The 12,095-nt window shown below is 33.0% G+C and overlaps 3 protein-coding genes across 4 annotated transcripts; 2 read left to right on the top strand and 1 right to left on the bottom strand.

Moving 5' to 3' along the window:
* Positions 1–92: 92 nt before the first annotated feature.
* Positions 93–3,326, bottom strand: LOC107265402 (programmed cell death protein 2-like). Its single transcript, XM_015734830.2, has 5 exons — positions 2,906–3,326; positions 2,704–2,822; positions 2,176–2,612; positions 1,652–2,110; positions 93–1,569 (listed from the first exon to the last, which is right to left on the bottom strand). Exons 2-5 carry the CDS (start codon positions 2,812–2,814, stop codon positions 1,305–1,307), a joined length of 1,272 nt encoding a protein of 423 aa, XP_015590316.1. The 5' UTR covers positions 2,815–2,822; positions 2,906–3,326; the 3' UTR covers positions 93–1,304.
* A 415-nt stretch (positions 3,327–3,741) lies between these two features.
* LOC107265403 (thioredoxin domain-containing protein 5 homolog) lies at positions 3,742–6,493 on the top strand. 2 transcript variants are annotated; one of them, XM_015734832.2, is made up of 5 exons: positions 3,742–3,959; positions 4,084–4,297; positions 4,396–4,545; positions 4,619–4,727; positions 5,284–6,493. In XM_015734832.2, exons 2-5 carry the CDS (start codon positions 4,146–4,148, stop codon positions 6,034–6,036), a joined length of 1,164 nt encoding a protein of 387 aa, XP_015590318.1. In that variant the 5' UTR covers positions 3,742–3,959; positions 4,084–4,145; the 3' UTR covers positions 6,037–6,493. The 2 variants fall into 2 exon arrangements, with proteins under 2 accessions (XP_015590318.1, XP_015590317.1); XM_015734831.2 differs by having other exon boundaries at positions 3,743–3,943.
* A 3,412-nt stretch (positions 6,494–9,905) lies between these two features.
* LOC107265366 (thioredoxin domain-containing protein 5 homolog) lies at positions 9,906–11,875 on the top strand. Its single transcript, XM_015734772.2, has 4 exons — positions 9,906–10,147; positions 10,260–10,403; positions 10,477–10,585; positions 11,075–11,875. The coding sequence occupies exons 1-4, from the start codon at positions 9,993–9,995 to the stop codon at positions 11,087–11,089; spliced, it is 423 nt and encodes a 140-aa protein (XP_015590258.1). The 5' UTR covers positions 9,906–9,992; the 3' UTR covers positions 11,090–11,875.
* Positions 11,876–12,095: the final 220 nt, after the last annotated feature.

The following is a 12,095-nucleotide window of genomic DNA, read 5'->3' as shown; positions in this document are numbered from 1 at the left end:
TTGGTTGTTTGTCATTACTTCATTTTATTGCATTAAAATTCATACTATCCTGTGGGTGTACCTGAGAAAGTTTTGATTATCACATAGCAGAATATCATTGATTTTTTTATTTTTATTTTCTACTTGGACAGTTTACAAAGACTAGCAGTACTATGTTTTACCACTTATTTTTGAGACTTATTTGGATTTAGCAGAAGCACAGAATAATATAATAAAATAACGAATTTGTCTTCTTACGTTATGTACAAGTTACATAAACAAAATTATTAAAAGATTCAGTTTTAGTTTGTCCTTTGGCAAAAAAGCTCTAGAATAGTCAAAGGCTTTGAAAAGTAGAAACTAATGTGTAATTAATTACTATCGATAGTAATTTCATATTATCTTAATTGCTTTATAACAAAACAACTTTTTTAAATAGAATTTTGTAAGCATCATTTCTACAATAGCTTGACTCAATACTTCATACGTGAATTAGTCGTCATACGAAAACGGCCGAAGACTGTACCACTTTTCTTTGTTTTCTATGGTTTATTCTATATACTGTTAGTAATTGATCTTATACGTTACAAATTATGTAATAACAATAACTAATATACCTGGTGTTTACAGTGACAATCACATCGAACTTCGGCCTCCGTCTCGTATCGAGTCACATTCTAGAAGTTTCTAATTGTAAGATATTCGAATTCGATATATCCTACTTCATTAAATAATCCAGAAAATATAACTATGGAAATAATTCAATAGTTTTTACTTATTCACTTTGACTATAAGTCAACAAAAGAGAAAAACTGTACAGGGCGATCCAGTTAAAATGCACAAAAATCTTTCATTGTCGAAATTAGATAGCTCAGTATAATATTAATAATCAATTCTTAACAGCAGTGTAATATCTAAATTCGAAAACTAAGATAATGACAGAAATTATATAGAGCATGTCCCGCTACTAATTCCTTACAAATTACTCTGTCGTCGAAATTCTTATATCTGTCTTAGCAAAACTTTTTAATCACAATTTATAAGTATCATTTAAGGATATTTTTATGAGTAATCAAATATGTACTCAAGACTCCCGACTAGAGAATAAAACTACTCATTCATACCGACAGCACTGACATCTGTAGAAATACTTATCGAGGCGAGTAACATCGAGTTCAATATAAAATTGACTTTCTGTTACGAGTTGTCTCATGTGTATGAAGCAGTGGACGGTACATTTCTACGTAGGTAACATGACAGTAATTGTCCTAGTAGACTGTTAGATTGTACTCCTCTTCATTATAATCATTCATTCAGAATTGTTACTACAATCTTTCGGCTTGTACGATAACGTGTTCCTCTCTATAAGAATCTGTTGCGGACCAGCAGCTTCTTACACAGGTATATATCAAAACTGTACCAAATTCTATTTGGAAGTTACGTTCATGTCTAGGATTTAGTTTAAGCTTAGGAATAATTGTTGGAAGAATTTGGAGCTCAAATATCATCTCGTCGCCACAATGCCTACATCGACCTGTGCAACCACCCATTGGATATAATAATAATGGAGCTGTATCATCTCGGGAATACCTACAATGTATAATCGTATAATAATTGTATCGTGGATATAACTTAAATGCTCTAATTGGTTTCTATAGGCTTACAGTTATACCTTAATATTTGGCCTGGGTTGATCTGTATCCGACTGAGAAAATCGTGGAACATCTCATCCCCATGTGCCGGTATTCCTTTTTCGTATTTCTCAGGATTAGTTTCTGTGCCTTTGGAGTCTCCGGATTCTAATGCAGCATTCATGGATAACTCAGGATTACGTCGCTGATATTCGAGGTATAGATCGCGTACGTGTTGCGGTACTTGATTGCTGCAATCCTCCTCATCGACGGAAATGAATATTTCCGTGAAAGTGAGACTCGGTTCTGCCTTCGATTCTATATGGAGAACCGGTAGCGGAGTTACCTCATGAAGGAGGCTGACTAAATCACATTGAGGTCGAGTTGGAGTATCGATGCATACAACTTCACTTTCTTCGCCTTCTATTTCTGCAGATGCATGTGGGGAATCTAGTCTGCCGACTGCTCCTCCTCCGATAGGTGATTCTATACTTGCAGGACTATAATGATATCATTTTAATAGATGCATGTAAATATTACAGCAGGATACCTAGATAATATTTACCTATTAGCATTGGGATCATCCATGTGCAACTCAGAGAATTCATCATTCAAATCCTCGTCGAAGCTTGCATTACTCACAGAGAGGCTAAACTTTTTAGGATCATTCAGTAAATTATTTCCATTCTGTTCAGATGAATTATCGTTCCAGCTATCCCCCCAATCATCAGACTCTGGAAGCCAATTAGCTGTTGATGGTACTGTGACTGTACTACTCTCTGTACAGCATGTATTAGTCGTCTCTTCCAATGACTGAACCCTCAGACAACTCCAGCTCTCATTTTGATTCCAACAATTAGGATTAATACATGCAAATATATAAAGTGTACGATGATATTTGGAATTATCTAAGGGTACATAAAGTTGCAACGCTAACAGTTGATACAACCCACAAAGTCTGCATTGTGGTGCCGACAACAGACCCTTGGTATTATGCCAGTCCTGTATAAATGAAAACATTGTAAAATATATTTCGTATTTTGTAAATGGCATGCGTAAATGATATTAATTACTTAATACTTCAATGACTTACCGGCTTACCACCAATTTTGTTGGTGGTAAAGTTAACAAGGGAGCGATGCTTTTCAGTGACGTATTCGTCTTCATAGCCCAAATACACTTTGTTACGGTTATCGCAAGCCATTTAAAAATCTGAAGGGCACACGACAATGTTCGTACTTGTTGTGGAAGACTATTTGGAGCAGCGAAGTGAATACTTCATAAGAAGATACTACCTTTGATTATTATTACATATCACGGCTGACAGCTGACATGCGTCGTTAGTTGCTAACGCTTGCGCTTCTTGCTGCCCTTTATCGATTCCTACATAAACTGCAGGAATGCAATACTATATGAAATTAACTTCTTGTATTAAAACGATCTTTTCATAATGTAAAACTTGTAATTTCATTTAGTAAACAGGCAAAGAGGGTATACGTATACAAGAGGTTCGCATAATTTGCACGTGGTACATTTCCAACACGATAAGCAGGATTGAAATAAACATAAAATGGATTGTGTTGGCTAACTAATGACAAAGAATCTTATGTTAGCCATTTATACTTTATATAAAATTCAATTTATATTTTTTAGTACTCCCGAATTGCGTACAATAATGACGTTATTGGATAACTATGAAGTCAACACTGTTAGAGTTAAATAAGAAAAACTTTTAGCATTTATGTAATATTAGTTATTACTGACAATAAAAAACATATTATTCAGAATAAGTTATTAAAAATTCAAGTTATGCATATTTGCAGATTGGGTCAATAAGCTGCAATATATATCTCAGATCTACTCAAGTATATGATAAGCGTCAGTTCCGGAATATTTGAAATTTAGTTGTCTGACTGGACAAAGATTAATTTTATGTACTCGAAGTTCGCTCGAGGCTTTCTTCTGGAATTATTAAATCACTGCCAAATCCAATAATCAATGTCGAATATTGTTTTTTGAAGCAGAACAAGTTTCATTCTGACGGTACTCCATATTGTTAGAAACATTGCAGGGGTCATTTTTTTCATGAAACAAAAGAACGTTAATTCATCTGCAGGAACAATCGGAAGTTCTATGGTTTTAGTATCGAGATTGAATACTGGTGGCGCAATACACGTAGCATGTGCGGAGGGCGGAATCCGTATTTTCGATCCGTAGAATTGGTAGAATATAAAGAGCTGTTTAGTAAGAAACATATAATCTTGAATAAGCCTGTTGAAAAGTCATTGAATAAAGTGATACCATTACGCAGCTTAGAAGATTTTATTTGTTAGGTAGATTTCTTTAAATGTTGGTTAAATTTGTATACCGATTTATACTCAAATGACTAACTTGCATGATTCTCATTTTTGCGGCACTTCTTTGTGTAGTGCCTACATAAACCTCCTCGCAATAAATTATACTTTTATTTCAGACTGCAAACAGAGGAGACGGTTTGAAGCATTTAAATCTCTAAGAATAAAGTAACATTACATCATGATCAGGAAAGGCATTTATTTATTGTTATTTGTGCTCGCGCAAATTGCATTTGCACACGAGGAAGATGTGCATACCGTACAATATAATGAAGAAACATTCCCTGAGGAAATTGTTAAGAAAAATCATTTTGTTATGTTCTATGCCCCTTGGTGAGTATTTTTATTGATTCTTTTGGATATACTGGTATTATGTGTATACTGTATGTAGCATTGAATCAGAAGTTGATATTTTCTGTATTTTATTCTAGGTGTGGACATTGCAAGAGGCTTGCACCTATTTGGGAGCAGCTAGCTGAAATGTTAAACGAAGATGAAGATAGTCATGTCAAGATTGCAAAGGTTGATTGTACTACTGACAGCTCTGTATGCTCTGATCAGGATGTTACTGGTTACCCTACGTACGTTAGCAGTTATCACACTGATTTGTTCAGCTTCAATCTAAAGAACTTAACACATATTTGAATGTTGCAGCTTAAAGTTCTTCAAAGCTGGAGAAAGTAAAGGCATTAAGTTCCGTGGCACACGAGACATACCTACGTTGACTTCATTTATTAACGAGCAACTGGGTAGCCCTCCATCAGTCAGTATAATGTTTTCTATACGCTCATACTTATTGAATTTTGATAGAATATTAAGGCTGCTGTTTCATTGGTTCTAATAGAGAAATATAATGCATGAGAATAGTGCGATGAGCATCTGAAGCAAAGAAAGTCTTGCGCCATTATTTCCCTCTATAATTTTGCAAAAGTAATAGCATTCCTGTATTCCTTATACGAAACAAAAGAAAACCTTTATTTTATTTAAGCTAATGTCTATAGTTTGAAATTACCATTCAAAAAGAATTAAGAAGAATCTCTCCTGTTGAATGACAGTGAGCACTGTCATTAGTTCCATTTTGTTTTCTCGTATTATTTATCAAACTAATATTTAGTGTACCTTCCAATAGAACCCCCTTTCACAAGGAGCACGCCCCTTTCACAATGAGAACACGTGTGCCAATGTCAAAATAATGGAAAATGAAAGAGAATTTGGGTGTAAAAACTCGCGCCTCTGACGTCATTATTGTATATTTATACCATATTTTTATGTATTAGAACAAACTGAACAAAGATCTTAAACAAACTAATTTCTTCCAGGTGGATGACGAGCAAATAACCATACCTGACGCAATAAACGGTTTGATAGAGTTAACAGAAGACACTTTTGACAAACACGTGTCATCAGGGTCACACTTTGTCAAGTTTTATGCTCCATGGTGTGGTCATTGCCAAAAACTGGCTCCGATCTGGGACGAGCTTGCCAACAGTCATAGTCATGACAAGTCAGTAAGCATAGCTAAGATTGACTGCACTCAACATCGGGCAGTCTGTAGTCAATTTGACATCAAGGGATATCCTACCCTGCTCTGGATTGAGGATGGCAAGAAAATCGACAAATACACAGGTCAGCGTGGCCACGAAGATCTTAAGGCCTACGTGTCTATGATGCTTGGCAAGAATGCAGATAGAACTGAAGATAAGAAGGATAACGCAGATGATACTTTATATTCTGTGTTGACCCTCACGGGTGAGACTTTTGATCAGAGCATTAAAAAAGGAGTGACCTTCGTCAAATTCTTCGCACCCTGGTGCGGTCACTGCAAACGATTAGCACCGACCTGGGAAGATCTAGGGAAAAAATTCATTTCCAATGAAAACGTAAAAATAGTTAAGGTTGATTGTACTTTAGAATCTAGCAAGCAGCTCTGCAATGACCAGGAAGTCGACGGTTTCCCAACTTTACTCTTGTACCGTGATGGACATAAAATATTTGAGTACAACGGATCACGCACTTTCGAGGATCTCTACGAATTTGTCATGCATCATCTTCAGTCGCACGACGAGCTGTGATCATTTATACTAGTGTTAATCATCTTATTAATGTTACTGTACAATAATGATGTAGTTTTAGGGAATCAGAGCTCATGGAGTTTACAGTTTATATTCAAATTCCGTGGTCGCGTACCACTAAATTCATAATCATTAATTCATTGATTTAACCGCGCTCTGGCGTTTTATACCATAAGCTCTTTCTAACTTTACTTCGAAATAAACGATTTTCGCATTTCGATAAACATTTCACGTTTTCATTAATAGCTCATTGAGTTTATCGAATAGTAACTTAATAATTGCAATTCTTGTGATATTCTATAAACCCCAACATTTTCTAATAAGACGGACATAATTTACTTGAAACTAACAGTTATATAGTACATTTTACTACCGTTATACTGTAATCAATCGTCTTTACTCATTAACAAAAATTAGACAATTAATCTTATTAAAAAATTCTGCAAATAATCTGAAACCCGCATTCTTTAAAAATATTTATTTAACAACCAATCCACAATTACAGAGTAAATAATCAAGCACTTTGACTAAGATGTAAGTAAAGAGGTAAGGTATTGTGATAAGGCAAATATAACATGTATATTACATGAATACGTAGTACATTTATACAAAAAGTCGATTCGATTCACAGTAGAGACATTTACAGCTACTTTACATTACGTACGTACATTGACCATGTAAATAACATAAACATTCATCCATTTGAAACTGATAGCTCATTAGCAGATAATCTTTTATACACGGTTCGTGTATTGTTTCTCATGATAATGACTAATAATACCATTAAATATACGTACCACCTATATCAAATTGATAACGAAAATTGTAAAATGCTTTAATAATATATATCTTCCTACAATATGTATTATATATTGAATAAATAAATTTCTTTAGAAGAAATATTAGTCGATTAGGAACGTACGAACGAACTTTTAAAATTTTAAACATGTGATATGATATAGCCGAGCAAGTAATTTTCTAGATAATTAAATACGATAGACGTTCTTTCAATTTCATTGTAATTAAGACTACTTTACATTACATACGTACATCCACTACGTAAATAACAAAAAATCTGATTAATTCATTTCAAACTGATAGTTCATTAGCAGACAGTCTGTTTTTGACAATTAGTGTATTGTTCCTCATGATAATGACTAATAATACCATTAAATATACGTACCACCTGTATCAAGTTGATGACGAATATTGTAAAATGCTATAATAATACATATCTTACAATATATATTATGTATTGAATAACTAAATTTCTTTGGAAGAAATATTAGTTATTGTAATGAGCAAGTAAAATTCCAGTAGAAATAACATAGATAGGCCCACTGTTTCGATTAGCTTAAATTAGGTCATAGCAAAAAGTATTCCTCAGTTAAGTACATGTACATTTCTTATAACCCTAAACCAATAAGAAACAAATAATAAGTATTTCCTGTGTAAAATATAAGGTTTACGCAAAAATATCACAGATTGCGGAATATAAGAGCAAAATATAAATGAATCCGTTAATTGATTGATTTTCTACAGATCATTTCGGTACTACTGACAGTAATGCACGAGAATAGTGGGATGACCACCTGACGCAAAGACAATTTTGCACCATTATTTACCTCTATAATTTTGCAAAAGTAATAGTATTTCTGTATTCCCTATACGATACAAATGAAAACCTACATTTTATTTAAGCCAATGTCTATAGTTTGAAATTACCATTCAAAATGAATTAAGAAGAATCTCCCCTGTTGAATGACGATGAGCACTGCCATTACTTCAATTTAATTTTTTCGTATTTTTTATCAAACTAATATTTAGTGTACCCTCCAGTAGAACCACCTTGTTTCTTACACGAGGAACACACGTGTACTAATGTCAAAATAATGGAACATTTAGTTGTAAAAGACTCGCATTTCTGAAATTATTTGTATAAATGGAATGATTTTTTTCACCATATTTTTATGATAAGAATGAGTTAAAAAAATATCTTAAACAAACTAATTTCTTCCAGGTGGATGACGAGTAGTATATATTGAACTGTCTTATAAGAGACTGACGTTAAATTCATATTTTTATTTTAGACTGCAGTCAGAAGAGACGGTTTGAAGCACTTAAATCCCTAAAAATAAAATAGCATCACATCATGATCAGGAAAGGCGTTTATTTATTGTTTCTTGTGCCCGCGCAAATTGCATTTGCACAGGAGGAAGATGCGCGTATCGTACAATACAATACTGAAGAACCATTCCTTGAGGGACATGCTCCACATCATCATTTTACTATGTACTATAACTCCAAGCAAGTATTTTTATTGATTCTTTTGGATGTACTCGTATTAGTCTTATACTTTCTTCGCATAATTGCATGTAGCATTGAATCAGAAGTTTATATTTTCTTTATTTTATCCTAGACTTGACCAGGATATTCAATTGAGCCCCCTTGTTTCTTATACGAGGAGCACACGTGTACCAATGTCAAAATAATGGAAAATGAAAGAGAATTTAGGTGTAAATGATTCGCGTCTCTGACACGATATACACCATATTTTTATAATTAGAATGAACTAAGAAAAGATCTTAAACAAACTCATTTTTTCCAGATGGGTGACAAGTAAATAACCATACCTGATACAACAAATGGATTGATAGATTTATCTAAATACCGTACTACATTCATACATTAAGTCAATTCAATTTACAGCAGAGATATTTATAGCTATTTTACATTACATACGTACATCCACTACGTAAATAACAAAAAATCTGATTAATTCATTTCAAACTGATAGTTCATTAGCAGACAGTCTTTTTTTGACAAAAAGTGTATTGTTCCTCATGATAATGACTAATAATACCATTAAATATACGTACCACCTGTATCAAGTTGATGACGAATATTGTAAAATGCTTTAATAATACATATCTTCTTACAATATGTATTATATATTGAACAAATAAATTTTGTTTGAATGGAATATTAGTCGATTAGGAACATACTTTTAAGGTTTTAAACATATGTGATATGATATAGCCGAGCAAGTAATTTTCTAGATAATTAAATACGATAGACGTTCTTTCAATTTCATTGTAATTAAGACCATGTTAAATTTCAGTAGAAATAACATTGTTAGGCCCACTGTGTCGATTAGCTGAAATTAGATCGTAGCAGAAATTACTCCTCAGTTAGGTAAGTGCACAATTTATTTTACGCTGAACCAATAAGGAACAAATAATAATTATTTCCTGCATAAAATATGTGGTTTACGCAAAAATATCACAGATTGCAGAATATAAGAGCAAAATATAAATGAATCCGTTAATTGATTGATTTTCTACAGATCATTTCGGTACTACTGACAGTAATGCACGAGAATAGTGGGATGACCACCTGACGCAAAGACAATTTTGCACCATTATTTACCTCTATAATTTTGCAAAAGTAATAGTATTTCTGTATTCCCTATACGATACAAATGAAAACCTACATTTTATTTAAGCCAATGTCTATAGTTTGAAATTACCATTCAAAATGAATTAAGAAGAATCTCCCCTGTTGAATGACGATGAGCACTGCCATTACTTCAATTTAATTTTTTCGTATTTTTTATCAAACTAATATTTAGTGTACCCTCCAGTAGAACCACCTTGTTTCTTACACGAGGAACACACGTGTACTAATGTCAAAATAATGGAACATTTAGTTGTAAAAGACTCGCATTTCTGAAATTATTTGTATAAATGGAATGATTTTTTTCACCATATTTTTATGATAAGAATGAGTTAAAAAAATATCTTAAACAAACTAATTTCTTCCAGGTGGATGACGAGTAGTATATATTGAACTGTCTTATAAGAGACTGACGTTAAATTCATATTTTTATTTTAGACTGCAGTCAGAAGAGATGGTTTGAAGCACTTAAATCCCTAAAAATAAAATAGCATCACATCATGATCAGGAAAAGCGTTTATTTATTGTTTCTTGTGCCCGCGCAAATTGCATTTGCACAGGAGGAAGATGCGCGTATCGTACAATACAATACTGAAGAACCATTCCTTGAGGGACATGCTCCACATCATCATTTTACTATGTACTATAACTCCAAGCAAGTATTTTTATTGATTCTTTTGGATGTACTCGTATTAGTCTTATACTTTCTTCGCATAATTGCATGTAGCATTGAATCAGAAGTTTATATTTTCTTTATTTTATCCTAGACTTGACCAGGATATTCAACCTTTTTGGAAGCACCTACGTGAAACTTATGACAAATATAAACACGATCATATGAGGATAGTAAAGATTGACTGTGCTACTCACGAATCTATATGCATTCGTGAGAATATTACTCATTTCCCTACGTACGTTAGCAATTATCACACGGGTTTGTCCAGCTCGAATGTGAAGAATTTAACACATATTTGAATGTTGCAGCTTCAAGTTATTTATAGATGGAGAAAGAAAACGCATTACGTTCCATGGCAAAGAAGACATACCTACATTGATTGCATTTATTGAGGATCAACTGATAAAAGCTGCAAGAGTCAGTATAATGTTCTCTATACGTTCATACTTATTCAATTTTGACAGAATATTAAGGCTGCTGTCTAGTTGGTTCTAATAAGAGAAATGTATTGCATGAGAATAGTGCGACGACCATCTGAAGCAAAGAAAGTCTTGCGCTATTATTTTCCTTTGCAATTTTGCAAAATAATAGTATTTCTGTATTCCCTATAGTTTGAAACTACCATTCACAATGAATGAAGAAGTATCTCCCCTGTTGAATGACAATGAGCACTGCCATTACTTCAATTTTATTTCTTCGTATTGTTTATTAAACTAATATTCAGTGTACGTTCCAATAGAACCCCCTTGTTTCTTGTACGAGGAGCACACGTGTACCAATGTCAAAATAATGGAAAATGAAAGAGAATTTAGGTGTAAATGATTCGCGTCTCTGACACGATATACACCATATTTTTATAATTAGAATGAACTAAGAAAAGATCTTAAACAAACTCATTTTTTCCAGATGGGTGACAAGTAAATAACCATACCTGATACAACAAATGGATTAATGGATTTATCTAAATACCGTACTACATTCATACATTAAGTCAATTCAATTTACAGCAGAGATATTTATAGCTACTTTACATTACATACGTACATCCACTACGTAAATAACAAAAAATCTGATTAATTCATTTCAAACTGATAGTTCATTAGCAGACAGTCTGTTTTTGACAATTAGTGTATTGTTCCTCATGATAATGACTAATAATACCATTAAATATACGTACCACCTGTATCAAGTTGATGACGAATATTGTAAAATGCTATAATAATACATATCTTACAATATATATTATGTATTGAATAACTAAATTTCTTTGGAAGAAATATTAGTTATTGTAATGAGCAAGTAAAATTCCAGTAGAAATAACATAGATAGGCCCACTGTTTCGATTAGCTTAAATTAGGTCATAGCAAAAAGTATTCCTCAGTTAAGTACATGTACATTTCTTATAACCCTAAACCAATAAGAAACAAATAATAAGTATTTCCTGTGTAAAATATAAGGTTTACGCAAAAATATCACAGATTGCGGAATATAAGAGCAAAATATAAATGAATCCGTTAATTGATTGATTCTCTACAGATCATTTCGGTACTACTGACAGTAATGCACGAGAATAGTGGGATGACCATCTGACGCAAAGAAAATCTTGCGCTATTATTTTCCCCTATAACTTTGCAAAAGTAATAGTATTTCTGTATTCCCTATACGATACAAACGAAAACCTATATTTTATTTAGGCCAATTTCTATAGTTTAATTTTATCATTCAAAAAGAATTAAGAAGGATTTCCTCTTTTGAATGGCAATGAGCACTGCCGTTACTTTCATTTTGTTTTCTTGTATTATTTATCAAACTCATATTTAGTGTACTCTCCAATAGAACCCCCTCTCACAAGGAGCACGTTCCTTACACAAAGAACACAAGTGTGCCAATATCAAAATAATGTAAAACGAAAGAGAATTTGGGTGTA

Source organism: Cephus cinctus, unplaced genomic scaffold, assembly GCF_000341935.2.
Source record: "Cephus cinctus unplaced genomic scaffold, Ccin1 Ccin1_scaffold0215, whole genome shotgun sequence".
In the NCBI taxonomy this organism is placed as follows: Eukaryota; Metazoa; Arthropoda; class Insecta; order Hymenoptera; family Cephidae; genus Cephus; species Cephus cinctus.
The sequence above is the reverse complement of the archived record's forward strand: the minus strand, read 5'-3'. Positions and strand labels throughout refer to the sequence as shown.

Coding starts and splice junctions, on each gene's coding strand:
- LOC107265402 (XM_015734830.2), bottom strand. CDS start 2,814: ATGGCTTGCGATAACCGTAACAAAGTGTATTTGGGCTATGAAGACGAA. Junction 2,111..2,175: donor GATGATCCCAATGCTAATAG/GTAAATATTATC, acceptor ATATCATTATAG/TCCTGCAAGTATAGAATCAC. Junction 1,570..1,651: donor AACCCAGGCCAAATATTAAG/GTATAACTGTAA, acceptor TATACATTGTAG/GTATTCCCGAGATGATACAG.
- LOC107265403 (XM_015734832.2), top strand. CDS start 4,146: ATGATCAGGAAAGGCATTTATTTATTGTTATTTGTGCTCGCGCAAATT. Junction 4,546..4,618: donor GATGTTACTGGTTACCCTAC/GTACGTTAGCAG, acceptor TGAATGTTGCAG/CTTAAAGTTCTTCAAAGCTG. Junction 4,728..5,283: donor AACTGGGTAGCCCTCCATCA/GTCAGTATAATG, acceptor AATTTCTTCCAG/GTGGATGACGAGCAAATAAC.
- LOC107265366 (XM_015734772.2), top strand. CDS start 9,993: ATGATCAGGAAAAGCGTTTATTTATTGTTTCTTGTGCCCGCGCAAATT. Junction 10,148..10,259: donor ACTATGTACTATAACTCCAA/GCAAGTATTTTT, acceptor ATTTTATCCTAG/ACTTGACCAGGATATTCAAC. Junction 10,404..10,476: donor AATATTACTCATTTCCCTAC/GTACGTTAGCAA, acceptor TGAATGTTGCAG/CTTCAAGTTATTTATAGATG.